The following is a 21,630-nucleotide window of genomic DNA, read 5'->3' as shown; positions in this document are numbered from 1 at the left end:
GTCACTTCTGTCGGCTAAGAACAGGAAACTGAGGCTACAGTTCGCACAGGCTCACCAAAATTGGACAATAAAAGAAGAAGAAGAAGAAAAAAAAAAAAAAAAAAAAAACGTTGCCTGGTCTGGCGAGTCTTGATTTCTGCTGAAACATTTGGATGGTAGAGTTAGAATTTGGCATAAACAACGTGAACGCATGGATCCATCCTGTCTCGTATCAAAGTTCAGGGGTGGTGGAGGTGTGTTTTTTGGGCACACTTTGGGCTCCTCGGTACCAGCTGATCCATTTAAACAACATTATCACGTCAACACGGACCAAAACCTTTGAGTAATGTTTCCAGCACCTTGTTGAATCTGTGCTACGAAGAATTAAAGCAATTCTGAAGGCAAAAGGGGGTCCAAGCCAGTGATAGTGAAGTATAACTAATGAAGCTGCTGCTAATTGACCAACTAAAGCCGCAACAGTATAGAACTGAACACAAATTCAGCTTTCATGTGCAACTGAATAAAATAAAATTATAATATCAGAGAGATATCATTACTTTAAATTCCTCTGCCACGGGATGATTGAACAGAAACTCTTATCATCAACTAAGCTGATTAAACACATTTATTGTTGAATGAACTCAGGGGAAGTACAGAATGTGTTGTACAGACAGACCAATGGAAAGAATGATAAACGAGTAAGTCGAATGCTGAGATATGCCTTTGTTACTCTCAATATCTAGAATGATCTAAACCTAAAAAAGGCAAAGCACAAAAAAACAGAACAAAAACAAAACATTGTGACTGTGCACTTTTTGAGATGCAGAGACAAACAAGCCCACAACCTCCGTTAGAGATCGGCTGCGTAAAAAAAATACAACCCGATTATTTGCAGTAAGTTTATACAGATCTTACAAAGATAACAAAAAAAGAAAAATCCATCATTACAGAAGTCACTGAAACCATGAGACTAACAAATATAGATCTATATGCAAATTAAATACAAGAGCACTGGGCTGGACAACAGTAAGGTTGAATACAGTATAAAACATCTGGCTTAGTGAGAGAACCGTCCCATTAAAGTTGCTTAAATACAGAACCACTCATATACTACCTTTATCTCACCAGATGTGATATATTTAACTACATTCAGTGCTTAGCGGAAACGTGGAAATGTTAGTTGAGGTGAGATTATAGTTACCGGAAAAGATGTATTACCTGTGCTGACACATTCAGACAGTTCAAGCCAGCTCAGAGGTATAAAAATAAAATTAAAAAAAAAAAACCCCAAACCAACTAAATCACCTAATCGTGATGCAAAGAGCACAGGAATCAGCGGTGTCAAACAATTCTCTCGTTAGTACCATGATGATGAACCTATACGTGGTACCAATACACCAAGGTGTGCCCTTCTCCATCAGTCATACAAGTGGAAGATCAGTTAGTGCACATTTATTTTGTCTATGGTTCCCAAAGCTGGTACAAAACATGTTTTAATATGATCCCATATCTTTAAGTCAACAGACAGCAGTTGTGCTTTGCCTTTTATCATAAATCTTTTTCATTTTTTAAATATTTGATAGGGTAGCTCGTAGTGTTGCAATGATGTTGTTAAAGTATTCTGATTAGAGTTGCTGCGTTTCTTGATCAAATGTGGTCTTTTAGTGCATGTCTATATGCTCACAGACACTTCTGGGTCAAACTATTCCTTCACAAACCTCTCTTTCCTATTAAAGACAAGTACGACACTAAAAAAAAAAAAAAAAAAAAAAAAAAAAAAAAAAAAAATATCTGTAACTGTTATACTTAAATCTTGCCCATTATTCAGTGTTATCGAAGAAAAAGAAAAAGAAAAAAAAAAAAAAAAAAAAAAAAAAAAAAGAGAACAGTCTACACCCCTAATCTCTCCTCATTGACTACAGAAACTTAAAATAAGCTATCTGCATGATAAAGTGTCTACATAAACATTGACATTAAAGAGGGCCTGACAGGACAAAAGAAAAAAAAATGTCAGCCACCTGAGCTAAATCTTAATTTCAAGCAATTTACATGAAAACGTAAACAAAAAGGAAATGAGAACAACACGTACAGAAGCACAGTCAGCGTCATCTAAAACTGACCTGGGGGAGGGGGAAGTTCCTCATAGCTAGAACTTCCACAGGCTCTCAAGCTCTGGTCCTTCTGCAGCAACTGTGCAAAGGTTTCCCCCCCTTTTAATTTGGAGGCAGCATTAGTAGCAGCATTCCAACTGCAGTCCCAACAAAAGGTTCAGACCCAGAAACTAAGATCATGATCAGTGTAGTGTGCCGAGACATGAACTCTCTTCTTCCACAGCTTAAAGGGTGTATAAAGCATGACAGCATTAAAAACTCCATGCCTACCAATAAATACATGTCGAAAAAGGCTATTTTACAAATCCAGAGATTTTTTTTTTTAATAGCTGTACAGTGTCAAAGCTTCCTGGAGTGTTAAGTAGCATTTTTTCCCAGGTTTTAAAGGCTTCTATGGAACTGGAAGAATCATGTGAGACCACCTCATCTGGACTGATAGCACTATCTGGCATAAAGGCTGCTCCCATCATCTCATGCGCTCATCTCTCCTAATCTGCTTATTCTCTGAAAACATCTAGTACAGTTAGCGATTATGGGAAAAATCTCTCCAAGTTTTTGAAGCTGCATGCCATACTGCAGTACCTTAGTGAAAGTGGAGCATACTGGTCCTGTCATTCGGGTGCAATACCAAGGTAACTCCCCTTACAAGACAAGGCAATGATTTCCTTATGCATTAATGTCTTCTTTCCATTGGTCCAGAGAAAGCGACTGGGGTGTGCCTCAGTTGCGTCAGGAGCACAAAGATGTTGCTACCCTTTCGATGCCAGAGTAGATTCCTTCTCCAGTAGGTACACATAGGATGCAGCCTGGCGAGGCCCAGTGAAGGAAATGTGAGAGTCTTTGTGCGACAGTCCATTTAAATCTTAGTAGACAGGGCAGGGTGCTTATGTTAGTGGAAGGTCCCTCAAGGAGGATGAGATGTTTCGGAGAACCTCTGGCTCAGTTCCTCATTTAATTCACTCATTCAGTGCGCTCCTAAAGTGACTTGGCTTTCTATTCCCAGGTGGAATCATTGCCGCACTTCATTATCAATTAGGCTGTCCTCACCAGACTGAAAGGCTTCATTTAAGCCATTGTCAACACTGATTATTTCCTCGTCTTGTGAGGACCCCTGGCCGTCGTCCTCACCGCTGCCAGAACCAGTCTCATCTGAATTTGGCTCTTGTAGTACTTCAGCAATGTACATTTGCTGTAGGGGACAGTCAGAAATAAAAGAGTATTACAGTTTGGTACTCATCTTAATGTTTCTCTACAAGGTTTTTCGTTTTTTTAAGGCTTGGTTCTACAGGTTCTACCATGTGTGTGTTTTTCCTAGTTTATCCTTAACTGAAATGTATTGTTAAACAAGAAGCATGCTGATTATACTCCCTTTGTCTCTTCTGTTTAACCTTGTCAGGGTTGCGGGCGGGGCTGGAGCCCATCCCAGCTACTATAGGGCGAGAGGCAGGGTACACCCTGGACAGGATGCCAGTCTGTCGCAGGGCTAACACACAGACACAGACAACTATCTGCAATTTAGTGTTTCCAATGAACCCATCTCCACGAACTGCATGTCTCTGGACTGTGGGAGGAAGCCAGAGTACCCAGAGAGAACTCACGCAAACACAGGGAGAACTCCACACACACCAAAAAAAGACCCTTGCCTGATGGTGGAATTGAACTCGAGGCCTTCTTGCTGTGAGGCAACAGTGCTAACCACCGTGCCACCACGCTGGCCTACTGATTAACAGTACCCCACTAACTGCATGTCTTTGGACATGCGGGGGGATAACAGGAGTATATCTCTTTGGCAACCGTGGTCTTGGATAGGTAGGTTTCTTAACAGATTCTGTTTGATGCATGTATCTTGTCTGCATATATGGATGTGGTTTGTCGTCATTAAAAATACTGGCACCTGCCACTGCCACCCCTCAGCCTCCTAACAGATATATCTACGGTATCAATTTCAAAATCAAGCAAGTTAGAGAATTTTGCTGTAGTGAAGTTCTTCACAATCTCACCCCATCTATAATTAATCTCTAAACTAACATTGCTCCACATGCACTGAAAAAGCACAATTCTGCATTAAAACTATGTTACCCATCTTTCTCCTTTGTTTTTGAATTTTGCGATCAGCTACTAAAGACTTTGGCAGAACATCCTGCTTTTTAACAGGATGCTCTGAGGCCCATGTTGACATCGAATAAACCACTGAATACATACCGCTGCCTTGTTGGCAGTAGAAGGACACGCTGAGTCTCCATTTTCCAATCCGTCCACAGCCTCCGTTTCAATCTGACAGAGAAAACACACATTGAAAGTACGTAGTGGAGCATGATACTAGAGTAAAACACTAGAATGGCTAATCAGCATGATTCTAAACAGTAATACGCTATAAAAAGTGACCATCTACCAACCTTGTAGTTGTGAGCGCTGAAATATTTAAAATACCCAAAGATGACGTGACAGAGGCAAATGATGATTGTGGTGATTAAAACCACAAATGTAAACATGGATGTTGCGGCTGAAAACCCTGGAGGAAAGAACCGGGAGAGACATTTATTGCACTGGGATCTGTCTTTCATAAATAACACCAGGCATGTGTTAAGGATCATAGTGGCCTCTAGGTGGAGTCGTCTTCCTACCCGAGCGAACAGTGGAGAAGAAGAGAAGCCAAAACAGGCAGAGGATAGGAGCAGCCACCACTTGGTTTACAGCTCCAGAATGGATCTTCTTGTCCAGTTTAGATGGCAGATACGCATAATACATGTTGTATCTGTCTGCTAGGTGTTTTAGCAGCATGTACATCAGCCCTGCACAGGGAACAGAGGCAAGCCAATCAGTAGAGCTAATCCAATTAGGCCTGCCGATAAGCCACTGTATAAAGAACAGAATCACTGCACGCTGTCTGTCCTCTACATGTTTATCCTGCTGTAATTTAATCAGCAAACCATGTTAAAGTGAAACAGGAGCAAGCTAGCGGGGCTATTAAACAGCAGAACTCACCGAAAGGGACTATGATTGGGCAGGTTATGCTGTAGGTCATGACCACAGTGAAGACGCACATCATCCAGGCATAAGCTGCCCCAAACTGGAACTCATAGGCTTGGTGCTATAAAGAGACAACAAGCCAACTTAAAACAAACATTTTAACTACCAAATGTGGCATTTTTTTTTCTTTGAGTAATAATCGACAGTTCGTATAAAAGGCTGGATTATATAGTTTTCACCATTGTATTTCAGCACACAGTACAGACATAAAAGTAGCAGTGAAACAACCACAATCACACCAGGCGATTTAAAATATTACTGAAACATTTGATCTAATATGAAAATTGTCAGAGAAAATTTTTCAAACTAGTCAAGTATCTCATCATGTCAGCAATACTCCAAAAGCCCAAGACATTTATGTAAATATCTTTACGTAAATATCTTTTCACATTAAGAGCACAGCCACAACACATGAATGCACATAGTGTATCTACCCTTCTGTGCCCTTATTCACATCATATGGTCTCACTAACCCTTTTGACATTCTTTCTGTCAGCTGCAGAGCGAGCCAGACAGAGGCGGATCATGTACAGCAGTAAACCAGGAATCCTCAGCAAATCCATGGCATTACCGATGAATGCAGATGCTATGACATAGTTTACAAAGAAGGCTCCATTGTCAGGAAGGAAAACACACCTAAAAAGCAAAGAAAAAAAAAAAGCAATTATCAAAAATATTAAAATGAGCTTTGAAAATTATTGCAGGAGTGAGTTTCATTACAGATTAATTCAAGATGTTTTTGGTATTGCTAAATGACTGATATAAATATTTAAAAATCAATTAAAAATATACAATAGCATAGCACTGTGCCGTTGATTGTTTACTCTCTGAATTTGCCATCTAAAAATTTCACTCTGCTGTGTCATACTGAAACCTCCATAGAAGTACACTACTCACTCAAATCTTATTTTAGCTTCTTGCAAGAAACTTTTGTCAAAAAGCCACCGGAAGAAAACATCCAAACTGCAAAGAAACAGGAAATGAAATTAATTATCTGAAATATTTCAGATGCTTGTATTGCTGGGCAGCGCAAAATAAGAACATACTGTACCTGGTGAGTCCAAGAGAGGGCAACAACAGGACCATAAAGATCAAGAAAGTGTAGCATTTATGCATCGTAGTCCTGTTTTCTCCTGACCTATACAACCAAATAAAAAGGTGGACACATTAAATTATGCAATACACCAAATCAGCTTTAACTTAAAATAAAGTCAACATAAATCAAATACTGTTGACGGCAGAGAATTTAAACCATACCGGGTCCAGTGCCTTTCGAAGAAGGCAGAGTAGTAGACGACAGTAGGAAGTAAGGCAGAGAAAGACCACAGGAGGAGGGTGGGGAAGAACTGGGTGATGATTGGATTCTGAGGAACAGATCAGACAGACAAGGATATGTTTATGTAACTAAACAGGTGAATTCATGTGCTTCTGTATTAGGATCCAGACTTGTGATGCCTTGAACTCAAATGCTAAGAGAAAAACATGAATATGCTTATAACTTAAATTAAATTAAGCATTAAAATGTTGGGATGCTCACATTTAAGTACTCCACTGGTTTGGTAACATTGAACTTGTCCATGGTGGAGATGATAATGGCAGGAGTGGTGAGAAAGAAGAGGAGGATGAAGAGGATACAGTTGATTAACAAGCAGCGGAGCCACCACTTGAATCCTCCCAGTGACAGATGATCCCTGTGGGATAAAGGTTATACAGCGGTTAGACTGACACAGTCTGATGACCTGCAGTTACGGACGCAGCTGGCTGGCAAACTGATACTCCAGCTTAAAAAACAATAGATCATCTGAGTGAGGAAGTATTTTTTGGAAAAATGGACTCATTACATCCCAAGCAGCCCTACTGTGGTTTTGATGTGTGGGTGTGTTGTGTAGTTCTCCCCCCACTAAGCAAGCCACAATTGCTTAGTAGCAGATGTGCCTTGGCTGATTTTCTTAGAGTAGAACGGCTGATAAAATAAAACCTTAGTTTTAGTTCCCTTCCACCCACCCTGTCTTCGTGACTTCTATTTCACCCAGATACCTTATTATTACTTCCCCACATCCCGTCGCCTTTTATGGGAAAGTAATGGGACTGAATCAAATTAATCAGTTAAGAGCGTTATGAATAAACAGTTACGAACAGTTAGAATTACAGCACTTGTTACTTAAATGTGTTCTTACCAGTAAACATTTTGTGGATCAGGGGCATAGGCGACGGTCCATTTTTGTGTATGCAGTTTGCCGCTGAATATAGAGCTTTTGGGCTCACGACGGCACTGACAGCCATGACACTTGCAGGCATTGAAGTCCTTTAAAATTCTGGGAACAGATTGGATCGTCGGGTAATGAGCGAAAGAGCTTGTCAGTTCAAAAACAATGGAGCAGACACATATACATTTATTTTCCCATGTAGGTAAGCATACGTACATTGCAGCTGTGCCTTCATCCTCGAAGGTGACAAAAGCCATTCCTAAAGGTTTCGAGTTGATCTTCTCCCTCTCCTTCCTACATTGTTCTTTTAAGCTTGCCTCCAAACGGGTATAGAAGCTCACTGCCTCTTCCTATGAAAGATTATATTTTTTAATGGTTTACTGGGATACCCTGGGATAAGAACATTTATCAAGTTAGATATCGTAAAACTCAGATAGCATTTAAGAAGTGGAAAGTTGTAACGTAGTTACCAGAGGTACAAAATGAACAATAATAATAATAATATCATGACAAGCTGCACAATGTGAAACTGTTGCATTTAACCAGTAAAAGCCATTTAGTGTGTTCAGGGGTTACACAGTCCCATAGCTTAATGAAGGAGCAGTGGAAAAACCATGAATTTTTAACCAAATCAAAAGGATTCAGTTCATACCCATACCTATTCAACTGCTCTCACTACAGAGTCCACACTTCATACATGTGTTTTTTCGATATAAGCTACACCAGTATTAGATTGCACAGTTTTAAGGTAAAGTTATATCATACTCACCTGTTCACACCCTTTAACGATACAACAGCACAGGTGTCCACAGGGCTTTGGGTTGACCATGGTAAATGTCTTCTGGTCAATAAAGAATTTCTTACTGCGTTCTGCCTTTTTCCTGAAATTAACACATAAGCAATCAGGATTACTGAAGATGTGGAGCTTCCAGTATTTTAAGTACATATATATTTAAAAAAAAAAAAAAAAAAAAAAAAAAAAAATCTTCAAACACTGAAACACATATTTTGTTAAAACATTGTTACCTTTCAGTGTTAAGATACATCAAACTGGCTACATCGTAACAGAGACGAGTTTCCAGTACACGACAGTTATATGCCTTCCTGTGAACCAAGGGCAGAGAAGGAGACAAAATGAGTACATTTTAAAGTACAACGATTCATAACACATTCCTTATATCAGTGAAGGGACTTTTCAAATATTACATTACAATAGCATCAAAATACTGGGGGCACATGTAGGACTGCAGTTAATACTGTTTGGTCAGGTACGATCTGAGCCAAACCACCCCAGTCTCAATCCTAAACCACTGTGGCACGTGCCATACTTAATTCTGCTCATCTGCCTTCTATTATGGAAAACTACACATACAGTCCTGCCATTGTCTGATCCTAACCTTAAAAGCCATGATGATGCAACTCTTAACAGAAAAGGGAATGGTTCTCATCTAACTTAATAGAGTTACTGCAAAGCTGCCATGGCAAAGTACTGTACCATTTATATACACAGATAATTTTAACCATAATGAGACTTTAACTGTGGAGCTGGGGGCAAAATCCTTACTCAAAGTGCTGGTTTATCTCCTTTTCTTCGGCATATTTGGAGATCCCAGTTATGAATAAAGTGCGTTTAACCTACATGGAGATGAAAAAAAGCGACAATTACTAACACCACACAGACTGATGCGCATGAAAAGAATCATCCAAACATGGTTGTCTGAAACCGTGCCACCCACCAGGTCATCCTCCTTGTATTGCATTTTGGATGTGTGCCGTCTCATGCTGTACACCGTGAGTAACAAGTAAAGAAATGCAAAGATGGTGTGCAGCCACAGTAGTGCATTACTTGAAAAACAGAATGTAAAAAGGATTGAATTAGTGGCACAAAGGGAAACCCAATGAACTTCTTTAATAGCATTTTATGCTGTATATAAAAAAAAGGACGCTCCGATACTCACTCTGCTCCGAGATTTCCTATAGTGGTTCGCCCAAAACTATAAGCATTGTTTTCTGTGGAAAGAAAAAGCGAAGCACAAGTGAAACTTGAGTGAAAAGCAACCTCTGCACAGAACACAGCAAGGATATGTGGAAAGTGGTTTTAAATGGGAGAAAAGTAAAAGGCTCATTTGTTATAGTAAAAAAAATCTTTTGACCTTCCAAAAATATAAAAAGTGCTTACACCCTAGTAACTAATTACCTGTTAGTTTAGAAAATGACTATCCTCGCACAAGTTAAAGAACATAAGTGGTAACCCACAACATTGGTCTGTAGTAACATGTAACACCAACAACTGCATTGGTTCTGCGCATTATAGGTTTTCTAAAACATTTACAGAACTATGCAGATGTATGCAGTAGAAGGTTGTCAAAAGATGGAAAAAAAACCCCCCAAAGCAGAATAAAGATAAAATACCAAAAACCAAAGAAAAAGAAATAAAATAATAAACAAAAGCATCAAACTGGTCAAACATTTAGAGAAAAACTATCGTAAATATTTAAAAGAAAATGTAGACTTTTAAAAGGTTACTCTTATTCACCTAGTAGATTTCCAGAAAAGTTCACTGGCAAGATGATGCCAACAGAGAGCACGCCCACCACTACTAACAAGCCAATGATGTGGCGCTGAAAGGACAAGTAGTACACTGCATCGTCACCGCATTTTTCCCTTATCTCGTCTTCCCTTTAGAAAGAAAACAGGGGACACCTTGATCAAAATCCAGAACAAAGAAAATTGGAATCTTTTATTTAAAATAGGCTTTAAACAGGCTGACTCACTTGATCCGGAATATAGACGTTAACCAGTCACAGAACCCCTAAAGAAGAATAGCACACATTTCACAATGTTGTACCAGTTTTCCTGTTTTGTTACTGTTACTATTATTACTATCATCAATATTATGCAGCGGTAAGAGCATACTTACTGTGTCTCTATGATCAAAATCCACAGAGCTAGAGACTGATGTGAGGCGCTCATAGCGTTCATGCATGTCAGATGTAGTGGGAGAAACCATACTATATGCAAAAGACACAACACATAGCATTTGCATGATGTTACACAACTACCCATCATCATATACCATACAACAATATTAGCTCTAGGTTTCAGGAAAAAGGACAAACCTTCAGTATGAAAAAGGCAATGACACAAAACAAACACACGCTGTGAAATGATCTGAAGAGATTCACCCAAGGTAATGCTGTGTGTGGTTCACAGCGGATTTAAGGTGGTAAACCAGTAAACCTCAGAAACAATCTCTGCAGCCACATCTCATGCAGTGTTAGGAGCTAAGAGCTACAGGTTATTTGCACCGTTGCCGTCAGAATAAATGGTGCAATAAAAATGACACGGCAGAAACAATTCACAGAGGAGGAAAGAGAAACCCAGCAACAATCCAGAGACAGACTTGGGGAGTTCTTCCAGCAGAGCCATAGGCTGTCCTTGCTAAATGTATTTACTTTATACAAATTTATTGCATGTCCCTGGAAGGAAATGGCAATTAATTTTACATATATCATTATGAAGAGAACCCCGACTCTGAGTAAAATAAAAATTCCAGCAGAGTTCAATACTACATTAAAGGATGACGTCACCCGGGATTCTAAGAAATCTCTGATGGAATGAGTAAGGAGCCTGAGGCTGGAAAAAATCAGTCCTCCTTTTGCACATGCCAGGTCTAGTACACAGGTTACACTGTAGGTGCTCCATGTTAGGGCCTGTCTATGAATAACCACAGATCAGGGAAGTATTACCTTTCCCTGTAAGCATCCTGTGTGTCTTGCTCATGCGGTGTGCTCACACAGAAGAAGCCCGTGCTTCATAAAGAGGTCAATACACAGATTAGCATACAAAGATCTGATTAGGACAGTGAGAGAGGACAGGGACACCCAACGGCAAAAGCATGAGAGCGACAAAGAGAGGAGAATGAGTCGGAGCCTGGTGCTCGGAAATGCCTGAAGGAGGAAAATGCCAAACCATCAAGAGTTAAAAAAAGAGGAAAAACATGAAGAAAACCAGTGCGCCCTGAGCAGACAAGAATTATGAGTAAGGCGGTCTACAGAAAGTCAAAAGGAAAGAAGAAAAAGTCAATGATAAGGAGATAACATACAATTCCTGTTCTTCCAGACGACTGTAAATTGCATCCCTTTTTCTTCTATAATAAAAAAAGAAAAAAAAAAGTAAATCAAAGCCATTCAGTTTAGTTAAGAGGAAATCACTCTGTTGGGGGAAAAACAGGGGAACTGGTTTAGAGAAAATCTGGGTAGGCATATTACACCACAAGCATACCAATGAAGGTTTCTGTTCACACTAGGATACATTATCCAGCCATATACACGTGTTCAGGACCTGGGAAGTATTAACCACTTTGTTTATTGTATTGTAATTGTTTTTGCAGCTGTAACAAAACATGCATCATATGTAATCCCCGTTTTTGATTGTCCAACTTTCCTGGAAAGGTAACATTCTCTTTTCAGAACATGAAAAACAGACAATGATCTGAAGTCAGCACAGTTTCGTGGGACAACAAACTACATTTCCTGTCTATTACAAAAGTGTTCCATGCTGCCACCCCCCTCCCATCCTCCCACCATGCTGCAACCTCATCCTCTGCTCACATGCAGCTGCAAAAATAGTCTAGCTGCAACATCACACAAACACAGCAGGGGGGACATGGGTAATGGAGCACTGTGTCATGTAGTTCCCAGAGTTCACAGTCAAAGAGGTCTGAATTCAGTCTCTTAATCCGATCCATTTAATTTCATGGTGTAGCCCTAAAATCATTCTTTGTTAATAGGCATTTATTTGGCTGCTTCCAAAACTTTTCTAGTTAACCATCCTAATGTATCTGGCAATAATACATCATCATATAATAGCACGAACTACTGTCTTCGGGGCTTAGATGTAGACATTAATGTTGAGATGAACTAGGGGTACATAAAGTAAATGGTAAATGGCCTGTATTTATATAGCGCTTTACTGGTCCCTAAGGACCCCAAAGCGCTTTACATATCCAGTCATCCACCCATTCACACACACATTGGTGATGGTAAGCTACATTGTAGCCACAGCCACCCTGGGGAGCACTGACAGAGGCGAGGCTGCCGGACACTGGCGCCACCGGGCCCTCTGACCACCACCAGTAGGCAACGGGTGAAGTGTCTTGCCCAAGGACACAACGACCGAGACTGTCCAAGCCGGGGCTCGAACCGGCAACCTTCCGATTACAAGGCGAACGCCCGACTCTTGAGCCACAATCGCCCCAAGGACCAATAGTTTAATTATTTTTGCTTCTTTGTCAATTTCAGGCTTTTTCCATGAACACCCCTGCCTTATAATGTCAAAGTGGACAAACTATGTATTGAAGTACAAACCATCACAGACTGAAAGGGTGCTTTTCAAGGAAAAGTGCTGAAACTGACTTCCTGTCTGGACTAAAATCTTCACGATGTCTGCTTCTGTCAGAGGAATTAACCTCCTCTTCAGGTTTAAAAGAAAAAAAAAAAAAAAAAAAAAAAAAAATCCAAAATGAAACAATGAGTTAAATTACGACCACTGTGGGGGTAAATGATATGATTACATTTTTACAAACAAATCAATTCTCTGTTTTAAGGCCTAATCTCTTAGGTTATTTAATCAGCAATCCTGCGGAGCAGCGGTGTCAAACATAAGATCCGGGGGCTAGAATTGACACGGCCCAACGGAAGGCTGGAAATGTGAAAGATGGCAAAAGGTTTTGGACTTTTATCTCCATTTTCAAAGGTTTTACAGCTTTTCCTATTCATAGAGACCTCCCTGATGGCCATTATTGATAAACCAAAGGGATAAAGATACACAGTTATGTGACAATAAAGTTCCTGTCTATATAATTTTTTTTTTTTTTTTTTTTTTAAAAACAGACATGCTGTTGAAATTTTACTTTTTTTAATTTTATCAAACCACATTTCATGAATTTAATGTGTAGTTAAATATCTTTACACTGACAGAGTTGACAGAGCGGGCCAGACACAGTGTTGTACTCGGAGTTGGGCCAAATGTCTAAAGGTAAACAAACCGCAGATAAAGAAAGCTGGATACACAGCAGAGTAAATCCCTTGCAAATTATCCAGTTAATCCGTGCCCACAAACACACATCGTCATGATTTCACCATTTTAAAAAAGGTAACATTACAATCCAACTGTGTACACAGATAACCAAAGTCTGGCAAAGTCCCAAGCTGCTCGCACCTACGCTAACAAACAAGCCTTCCATGAAACCTTGGTAGAAACCCCAGCAGAGACAAAAAAAAAAAAAAAAAAAAAAAAAAAAAAAAATCAGGCTTGTTGTTTGCCATTTGTAAAGTTACACCTAATTTAGTATAAATATTTGGTGCATAAAATATAGCTTAACCATACCAGTATAAATAATTTTGTAGTTAAATAAGTGTAACATAAGTTTAATACAATGAGTAAGTTAGTTATTTAAAAATCAATAGTTTAGAGAACGTGGTAACAACTCAAAGGCACCCTTGAACAATGTTTTCAGTCAGTTTTATCCACCAAAAGGCAATGAATGTGTTTTTCAGCTCTGAAAAACATGAATGTGAATACATGAATGTTTTCCATTATCAACTACATTAAATACATATTTTTAGAAGACCATCGTAATACCTTGTTATGTCATCCAGAGATATGAATAACCATTACCAGTCATGTTAATCCATTAAATGTATGATAAAATGAAGTTAACAGCATTGTTGCAGGACTGGTCCAGTCTAGCAGACCAGTGTGTTCTTATTACCTTTCGGCATCAGTCACTAGAGCGAGGCGCCCATAGTCCCATGCCAATTTTCTCAAGATAGAGAACACAAACAGCAGACCCTAAAAGCACAAGATAAACAGAGCAGGTCAACACCTTCAGTACCTTTATTTACATTACCGGGACCTACTGAACAAAAGTTGCATAAGTGCTTTGGGCTGTTTATAGTCTAAAAACACTTTCCTGGAAGTATTTTTACCTCAGTCTTAGAATTGTGATGGCAACACAATCCACAATATTAAAGGGCCCACATGTGATGATGAGGATAGCATTATGACTTGCGTAAAAAGGTGCTCATAAATAGTAATATTATGATCCATATGAGTGACAGAAGTACTCACCAAGAAGCACATAAAGTCAAGGGCAAGGACAGTAGGCACCCCACCAAAGGGCAAACCCTGGAGTACAGTACTCCTAATTCGAGCAGAGTAACACAGTTCCTTCGATTCATTGTGGGATGGTGCCGGCGATGTTCCAATGCAGCTCACTGTCACACCCCAGAAGGTTAGTATTAAAATCAGTACCTTGTACATCACTGCAGCATGACAAGAACCTGTAAAAAGAAACATTTTTTATTTTATTTTTTTTTTTACAACCAAATACACTGAAAGCATCAGTCATGCCGTCTGTGTATCAGTTACCTTCAGAAGACTACATCATTGTCTGCATACCCAGTAAATTATCAGAAATGGAAGGGGGACAACCAGAAAGGCCCTGTCACGCAAGATAATGCCATAACATTTTTATTTCCCATTTTAATGACCAGCGGGTGTTTCTGTCATGTCAATAATCACATGTTGGTGCTGTCATTTCTGACCACACAACAACTGAAACCCTGCTTCTAAAATGTAGTACACTTTCTGTTCCCTCTTTACAGACACTTTCAGTGTTAATGACACATATTTAACTTTGTACTGAATTCATGGGAAACAAGTGTGGTAAGCACAAATGTAGACTCTGCGCATCTTAGCAGTCAGCTAGCAGACATTTCCTTTTCATTCCAGCTACAGCAAAGAGACCAACACTGCAATCGCACGGGAGAATTGTTTCTAGACAACATCGAAGTGAGCGCTTACGTCATTAACACGAGTCCAGTCAGGCTTAAAAGATGTGGCCTACTGGGATAAGCTTACCAGTGGCAAAATTTCTCTAATCCATTTCAGAAGGAAACAAACAGCTGACTTAAGAAGCTACTTAAAGGCTAATGATGAAAAGATACTGACATGTTTCAAAGTCTAAGAGTTATAATGAATTATGGGAGAAGTGTACCATTTCATTTCACAGTCTAACCCAAACAAAAAAAAAAGAAAAAAAAAAAAAAAGGAAAAGGATTTTACTGCAAATATTTGGATTCAAAGTGAGTTTAAGTTTAGCTTAGGTTTCCTCTCTAGCACACAGAGAAATGACGGATTACTCCAGACTTCCTAAGGTGAATATTTGCTGACCCAGAAGATGGATAAAGTTGGTCTGGAAATAAATGTAAATTACTACTAATGCATCAAATATTAGGGCCAGGGTAAAAGTATTTCCTAGATAAAACACTAGCCATCCATTCAGTGCTTTTACCCTCTAATGAGAGTTCAACATATGGAAGCTCTGGACCCAACATGCTACAGAGTTGTCATATAAATGTAAAAATATTACAGCATTCTGGCTGGCAGGGAGGACACAAAACATCATTTTTAAACCTAATTAAACAGGGTAACACATTTAGAAGACTGGTTATTTCACACATACTAACCACAAAGCTGTTCTGAGAAGAGCTGGAGAGGGCGTTTTCATAGTTGGACTGCTATACTTGTGCCCTTCTACCCACTATTATCAGCAGCAACCACAATGCTGCTCATCTGCCATAACACTAAGTCATTTATCCGCTCCCTGGAATGCTGTGACTTCACTCAAGAGGGACGTAGCTGGAGCTGAACAATAAGCTGATAGAGACCACAGAGTTCAACTGGACCGGTCTCAACCCAATGAGGACACAACGCACATGCCCCCGGTACATTCAGCAACACTGAACCACTGCAACAGCAGACACCAGCAACTTAAGTATATCAAGAAGAACCTACTGTAAGACCTGATATACACATTATGTTATATATTATTTGTGATAGTAAACCTAGCTACAGAAATAAAGATACAAATCAAGTACTAATTGGATTCTAGAGTGATGTCATCCATCATAATATAATGATTGTATCGTATGGATGTATGTGCCCCATCTCCTCCTAGACGACTGGACCAATCTTGATGAAACATTGCCCAGAGCACTGTGACTGCCAGCATCTATATGACATATACAAATCCCACAACTGTATAGATTTACACATCTGACAGTTTAACCAAGTACCAAATGTCTTTTGTTATGCAATGTAGTTTAAAATAATCTAAACACACGCAGTTGTGGGTTGAATCAAATATTGTCGGCATCTGTAAACATAACTTCCCTTTTATTTAGTATTTCTCATTAAAAATGCATCAACTACACACTGAAATTTCATTGCATTAAAAAAAAGAAAAAAAGAATCATGATTACATCAATATACGTATTTGAAGTGGATTTCTATATTGCCTCTAAATACGTCAAAAGTAAAAAGAAATATTAAATTGGCAACACAATACACATCAAGCATTTTATGTGTATTAATTGCTGTTAAATGAATTTTAGTGTCTGAACGCATTGTAACAGATTTTTGGCTGTAACAGCTGTGATTGATATGGAGAAGTTGGAGAAATTCTTCCAGCAAACCCAAAAGGATGTGGCGCTCACATGAATTCCATGAGCTCATCATCTTAATGTTTATTCTTCACCTTCCCTTTACTGTAAACAGTGTGTAACATTAGCTAATAGCAGCTTAGGAATAGAGTCTGTGCACATCGACCAGCAGCTTCTTCACATTAGCACAGTGAAACTTGTGGTTGAAATTTAGGATCAGAAGCATCAGTAATGAAGTGCTGAGAGAGGGTGAGAACATACAGTGTGGACATTTCTTAAAATGTTAATGCAAGGTTATTTATTTATTTTGATCTCATGAAATAAAAAGTAAATCCATCCATATCTGGGGCAATTGTTTCAAATCCAACATGTTACTCAGTAACCCAAGCCAATCTTCTACTGCGTTAGGAATATGCACTTATTCGTCCTTGCAAATGACTTCAAGTCATAAACCAGCCCATCTATTCTGTTTAGGATCTATGCCAGGGGTGGGCAATCTCAGTCCACGAGGGCCGGTGTCCCTGCAGGTTTTAGATCTCACCTTGGGTCAACACACCTGAATCACATGATTAGTTCGTTACCAGGCCTCTGGAGAACTTCAGGACATGTTGAGGAGCTAATTTAGCCATTTAAATCAGCTGTGTTGGTTCGAGGACACATCTAAAACCTGCAGGGACACCGACCCTCGTGGACTGAGATTGCCCACCCCTGATCTATGCTCAGATATCCCATGAAGTGAAGTTCAAATTTTGGGCACTGTGAGGGCCCAGAATCTCCAGCTTATGTTTAGTAGTTCATGGATAAACTACTAATACATTTTAGACTGTAGCCTTCCTTTCAATGTCAGTATCTTCACTAATGACACAGCATTTGAATCTCCAACTGCAAAAATAGAACATTTTCACCCCTATGACTAACAAGTACAGTGCTCCGTCCTATTCTCTTCAAATATACCTTTGGCAACTGTGGCCAAAGGGCAACATTTTAACTTATCTGTATACGGCACTCTTTCCAGACCATCCTGTGGTGTTTACAGACATGTGGTTTTTTGCTCTGCCTCAAAATGGATTTTGTTTGACAGCTCTATTGCAGACATTTCCTCCATATTCCTTACTTATATGAACGATTAAAAAACAAAAACAAAACAGAAGCCTAAAACTGGCTTTTTAGACCAGAACTTGTGACAGCAATCAATTGAGTAATTTTTGCCACCTTTTCATTGGACCCCAGGCAAATCAGCTCCATTGTAATAATGTTTCAACCAGTTTTGTTAATATAATGTATAGATTTCATTCAAATAAGGAAACAATGTGTGTGTTCTCACCACTAAATGCTCGTTGCAAGCCAAAAATCAACCTTGATCTAGTTTAAGCAGAAGATATCGCCTGAACGAATGATAAATGATAAATAATCTATACAATCTCAAACTTAATCCAAAACCCAGAGGTTTGTTTATTATTTGGTAGTTAAAAAAAAACAAAAAAAACAAAAACCTAATTATACTTGAAATACACAATAAGGCACTTTAATTTGCAATATTTCCTTAACCAATAACACCAATGATTTTTTTTGCGCTTTTGGATTGCAACAAACACCTAGCTGTGTTGTTTTATTCAATATCATTTGAATGACTTAGAAATTTGAACAGCGCCATCACTGTGTGATCATAGCATGACTCAGCGTTGCATAAATATTGTAGAACCTTTCCACCTGACGCTAGTTGTCATGGTACCAGTCTGGCTTGCTTCCTCCAACTACAAATATGAAGAGGGTGAATGTAATGGGAGAGATAGTCAAAGCTTTTCCATCTGAAGCTCAATAAAAATTCACTCTAGACCATTTGTTGAAGGTTAAAAGAAAGAAAGAAAAAAAAAAAAAAAGCTTTGTTCAAATTTCTCAGATACTATAGCCATTTAATTAGTCAGCAATAATCACAAGAAAACCTCTACTGCAACAAATGAAATTAAAAACAAACTTCCTAATTCAATTTGATGCCTTAATACAGACACACATCCTTTTTTAAAAGGCTACATTCATCTTAATGCATAATGTTGCAAAACTCTCATATTTACATCTATAATTAGCAACAGCACACATATTCATGCCATTACCGCATGAGAGTAATTTCTTCTTTAACCATCCTAAGTCAAATATTTGAACAGGCTTTTTTTTTCCTCCTGTGCTTTAAAACACTGGGTCGTAGATTTGCAGCTGTCAAGCAACACTGGCTTACTTTGCCAGCTAAATATAGTGAAATATAACACATGGGGAACACACATGAGGCGCTTGCAGGAAGCTGAACTGGTTTTGGTCAACTCACAATAAGTTGCTATGACATGTGACTTGAAAAAACAAAGACTGTTATTTCATTTTTATTTTTTTACGAGTGTTGGTTCAAAGCAGTCACCTTGTAAATTCTTTCCTGGCGCTCATAACAGCAGCACTGAATGTATACAACCAGTGAACAAATGCTTCTTATGCATGTCATTCCAACTGAGTTTCTGCCATCAGCTTTCAAACACTGCGTGATAAACTTATCAGCAATGTGAAACTGGAAAAACAAAGAATCCGTGCACACCCTGTAAGAAAACTGCCAAAGGCACCTGGCAGACAGTATGTCCACAACTGTTCATTTATTCAAACTCTACTTTTGAAACCACTGGTACTTTTTCCTCTTTGTGAGCAAAAAACCTCCTTTACATTTTAATGAATTTGTGCTCTGCATTAAGACAATTATCAGACTTTACAAGAGTTTTCTAATAATGTTGATGGCTGATAATGCAGAATTGCATCTATTTGAATTGTTAGCCAGTAAATCATTGACAAATACACAAAGGCTCAGCTTTGATTATCACAGATTTTGACAATGTCAGGCTGATTTCATAATGTCCTCAAGCATTAAGTCAAAGACCCAATAAGATCTCATTCCCTACTAGGAAACATTACACATTGAAATTCAAATAGAAATCTGTATTGGTGGTCAAAAATAGTTACAATGAAACTGCATAAATTCAATAACAAAGATAATTTGCTATACTAATAAAACTAGACAACAAATTGCAGCTGATGCCATATTATAGAAGACTACTACACAGTACAACATAGCCTTAAGAGTTACATAAATCCAATGAAATGCATTATGCCTGTAAAAGTAATCCAGCTACTGTAATTTAATTCCACTTTAAATAAAAATAAATAAATATAAAAGGAGCTCTATGTTCCAATCTACTGAATTCCTTTAAACTGCTAGGACAACAAATCTGTTTTTAAAGTTGTAGTGGTTGTACGGAGGTTTAATGCAAAGGGAAGGTTATCCATTTCAGTGTCATTATTAATTCAAGACTGGGCAGCTGGATGGAATTTAAGGCATCAATTTGCATTCAGACTGAAAGGTGCTTTTATGTATATTTTTCATATTTATGGAAGCAAGGCCTGACCAAAGAAAGGCTTGTATTTCACAAAGCAGTTAATAAGGCATTTAAGAAGGAGAAGAAAAATGGAAGGGCCCTTTGTTTTGCAGCTTATACGAACGGTATCAGTGGCAACATGTCTGACGCATACTTTTTCAAAGGTTTTCCCCATTTATGCTTATTCATGCTATTGCACCACACTATGAGCAAACAATACGCCTGGTAGCAGCCTGTGCTTTCCCTGTATAGGCTACGCACAAGTACAGTATTTAGTTTCATATTCAAGCTCCCACCAGCCATCAGTTCGTGAAGACGCCAATGTCAGGAGAGCCAGTACATTTGAGCTTTTTACTATGATGCAAATCCCAAGACAAAGCGATTAAAAACGACCCTGATAGACATCCGAGTAATGTTCGGAATTATTGATCTTCTATTGATTAGCTAAACCCTTGTCAAACTACTGCCTTTGAACACGCAGCTTAATGTCACGACTGCAAGTTAAAGCTTTATTGTCTAACGCCTCCATGCACAAGCAGTCTCTGCGTAGCCATGAAATTATAAGGAACTCCAAATATTCTTAAAAGCTTTTATGACAAACACTCTGGCATGGCTCCATTGATCCACCCGATCGTGGAAAAAAAAAAAAAAAGATAATTAAGAAACTGGCTTGTTCTTGGGCGTGAAGTGCGAGTATAGCAACTGAAATAAAACCAAACATAAAGCACATTTTTTTAACAGAATAATAACTATCAACGAGGTTAATTTTTGTTTCATAACTTCCATGAACTGTGTAAACAACCAGCTCTCAATACAGCTGAGGCTAGTTAGCCTGACGCTAATAGTAACTGAATGTTTACGCTCTTATTGTTTGACAGGAGCTTACGATGGGCTTTCGCTACTGTAAACGACAACGTAATATTTTTATCTTTTATTTCTGCGAACTGCTGGTATATGTTTACTGATAAGAAAATCAACTTACCTTGATATGCTACGCAGCAGGGACAGAAACTTTAACAAATTGCTAAGGTGAGCTAGCAATCAATTCAGCTAACGTAGCCCCGTAACGTAGCAAATAACAGGTGGAGAGTGTCCAACATTTAAAGACCGTCGACTGATTTCGACCCAGTGACTGTGTGCCCACCAACAGCCAGCTGGAAATAGTTTGTCGAAGTGTCAGTACTAACACACAAGTTACTACCACCGTCTGTGAGCCGGTTAAACAACTATCGCTAACCCAACCAGTTCCACTGAAGGCAGCCCGGTGAACACCGGGTTGGAGCGTCTCTTATGCAGAAGTAGATCACATAGGCAGAGTTTCCATAGGGGAGCGCTTCAATGTGTAGCTTCTATTCTGTTTTATTTCTACAATTCCGCTGGCGCCTCT

At 38.9% G+C, this 21,630-nt stretch overlaps 1 protein-coding gene across 3 annotated transcripts; it reads right to left on the bottom strand.

The window, feature by feature from the left end:
- Window positions 1–586: 586 nt before the first annotated feature.
- LOC116318571 (CSC1-like protein 2) lies at window positions 587–21,580 on the bottom strand. Of its 3 annotated transcripts, none has more exons than XM_039621802.1 (24): window positions 21,226–21,580; window positions 14,462–14,673; window positions 14,103–14,182; window positions 11,433–11,477; window positions 10,248–10,338; window positions 10,102–10,139; window positions 9,864–10,006; window positions 9,286–9,337; window positions 9,064–9,172; window positions 8,892–8,962; window positions 8,354–8,431; window positions 8,097–8,208; window positions 7,544–7,677; window positions 7,298–7,435; window positions 6,658–6,811; window positions 6,378–6,484; window positions 6,172–6,258; window positions 6,018–6,083; window positions 5,594–5,756; window positions 5,076–5,181; window positions 4,715–4,882; window positions 4,487–4,602; window positions 4,293–4,364; window positions 587–3,279 (listed from the first exon to the last, which is right to left on the bottom strand). In XM_039621802.1, the coding sequence occupies exons 2-24, from the start codon at window positions 14,651–14,653 to the stop codon at window positions 3,100–3,102; spliced, it is 2,502 nt and encodes an 833-aa protein (XP_039477736.1). In that variant the 5' UTR covers window positions 14,654–14,673; window positions 21,226–21,580; the 3' UTR covers window positions 587–3,099. The 3 variants fall into 3 exon arrangements, with proteins under 3 accessions (XP_039477736.1, XP_039477737.1, XP_031593477.2); XM_039621803.1 differs by having other exon boundaries at window positions 14,462–14,607; window positions 21,226–21,579; XM_031737617.2 differs by lacking the exon at window positions 11,433–11,477.
- Window positions 21,581–21,630: the final 50 nt, after the last annotated feature.

This window comes from Oreochromis aureus, linkage group 13, assembly GCF_013358895.1.
Source record: "Oreochromis aureus strain Israel breed Guangdong linkage group 13, ZZ_aureus, whole genome shotgun sequence".
NCBI classification, from domain to species: Eukaryota; Metazoa; Chordata; class Actinopteri; order Cichliformes; family Cichlidae; genus Oreochromis; species Oreochromis aureus.
This window is presented reverse-complemented; position numbering and strand designations above follow the sequence as displayed.

What these genes read in the sequence shown, in the direction of transcription:
- LOC116318571 (XM_039621802.1), bottom strand. Translation starts at nt 14,653, where the DNA reads ATGTACAAGGTACTGATTTTAATACTAACCTTCTGGGGTGTGACAGTG. An exon ending in AACCAGTGGAGTACTTAAAT is followed by an intron (nt 6,485 to 6,657) that starts GTGAGCATCCCA and finishes TCTGTTCCTCAG; the next exon opens with AATCCAATCATCACCCAGTT. An exon ending in TCAGCGCTCACAACTACAAG is followed by an intron (nt 4,365 to 4,486) that starts GTTGGTAGATGG and finishes TTTCTCTGTCAG; the next exon opens with ATTGAAACGGAGGCTGTGGA.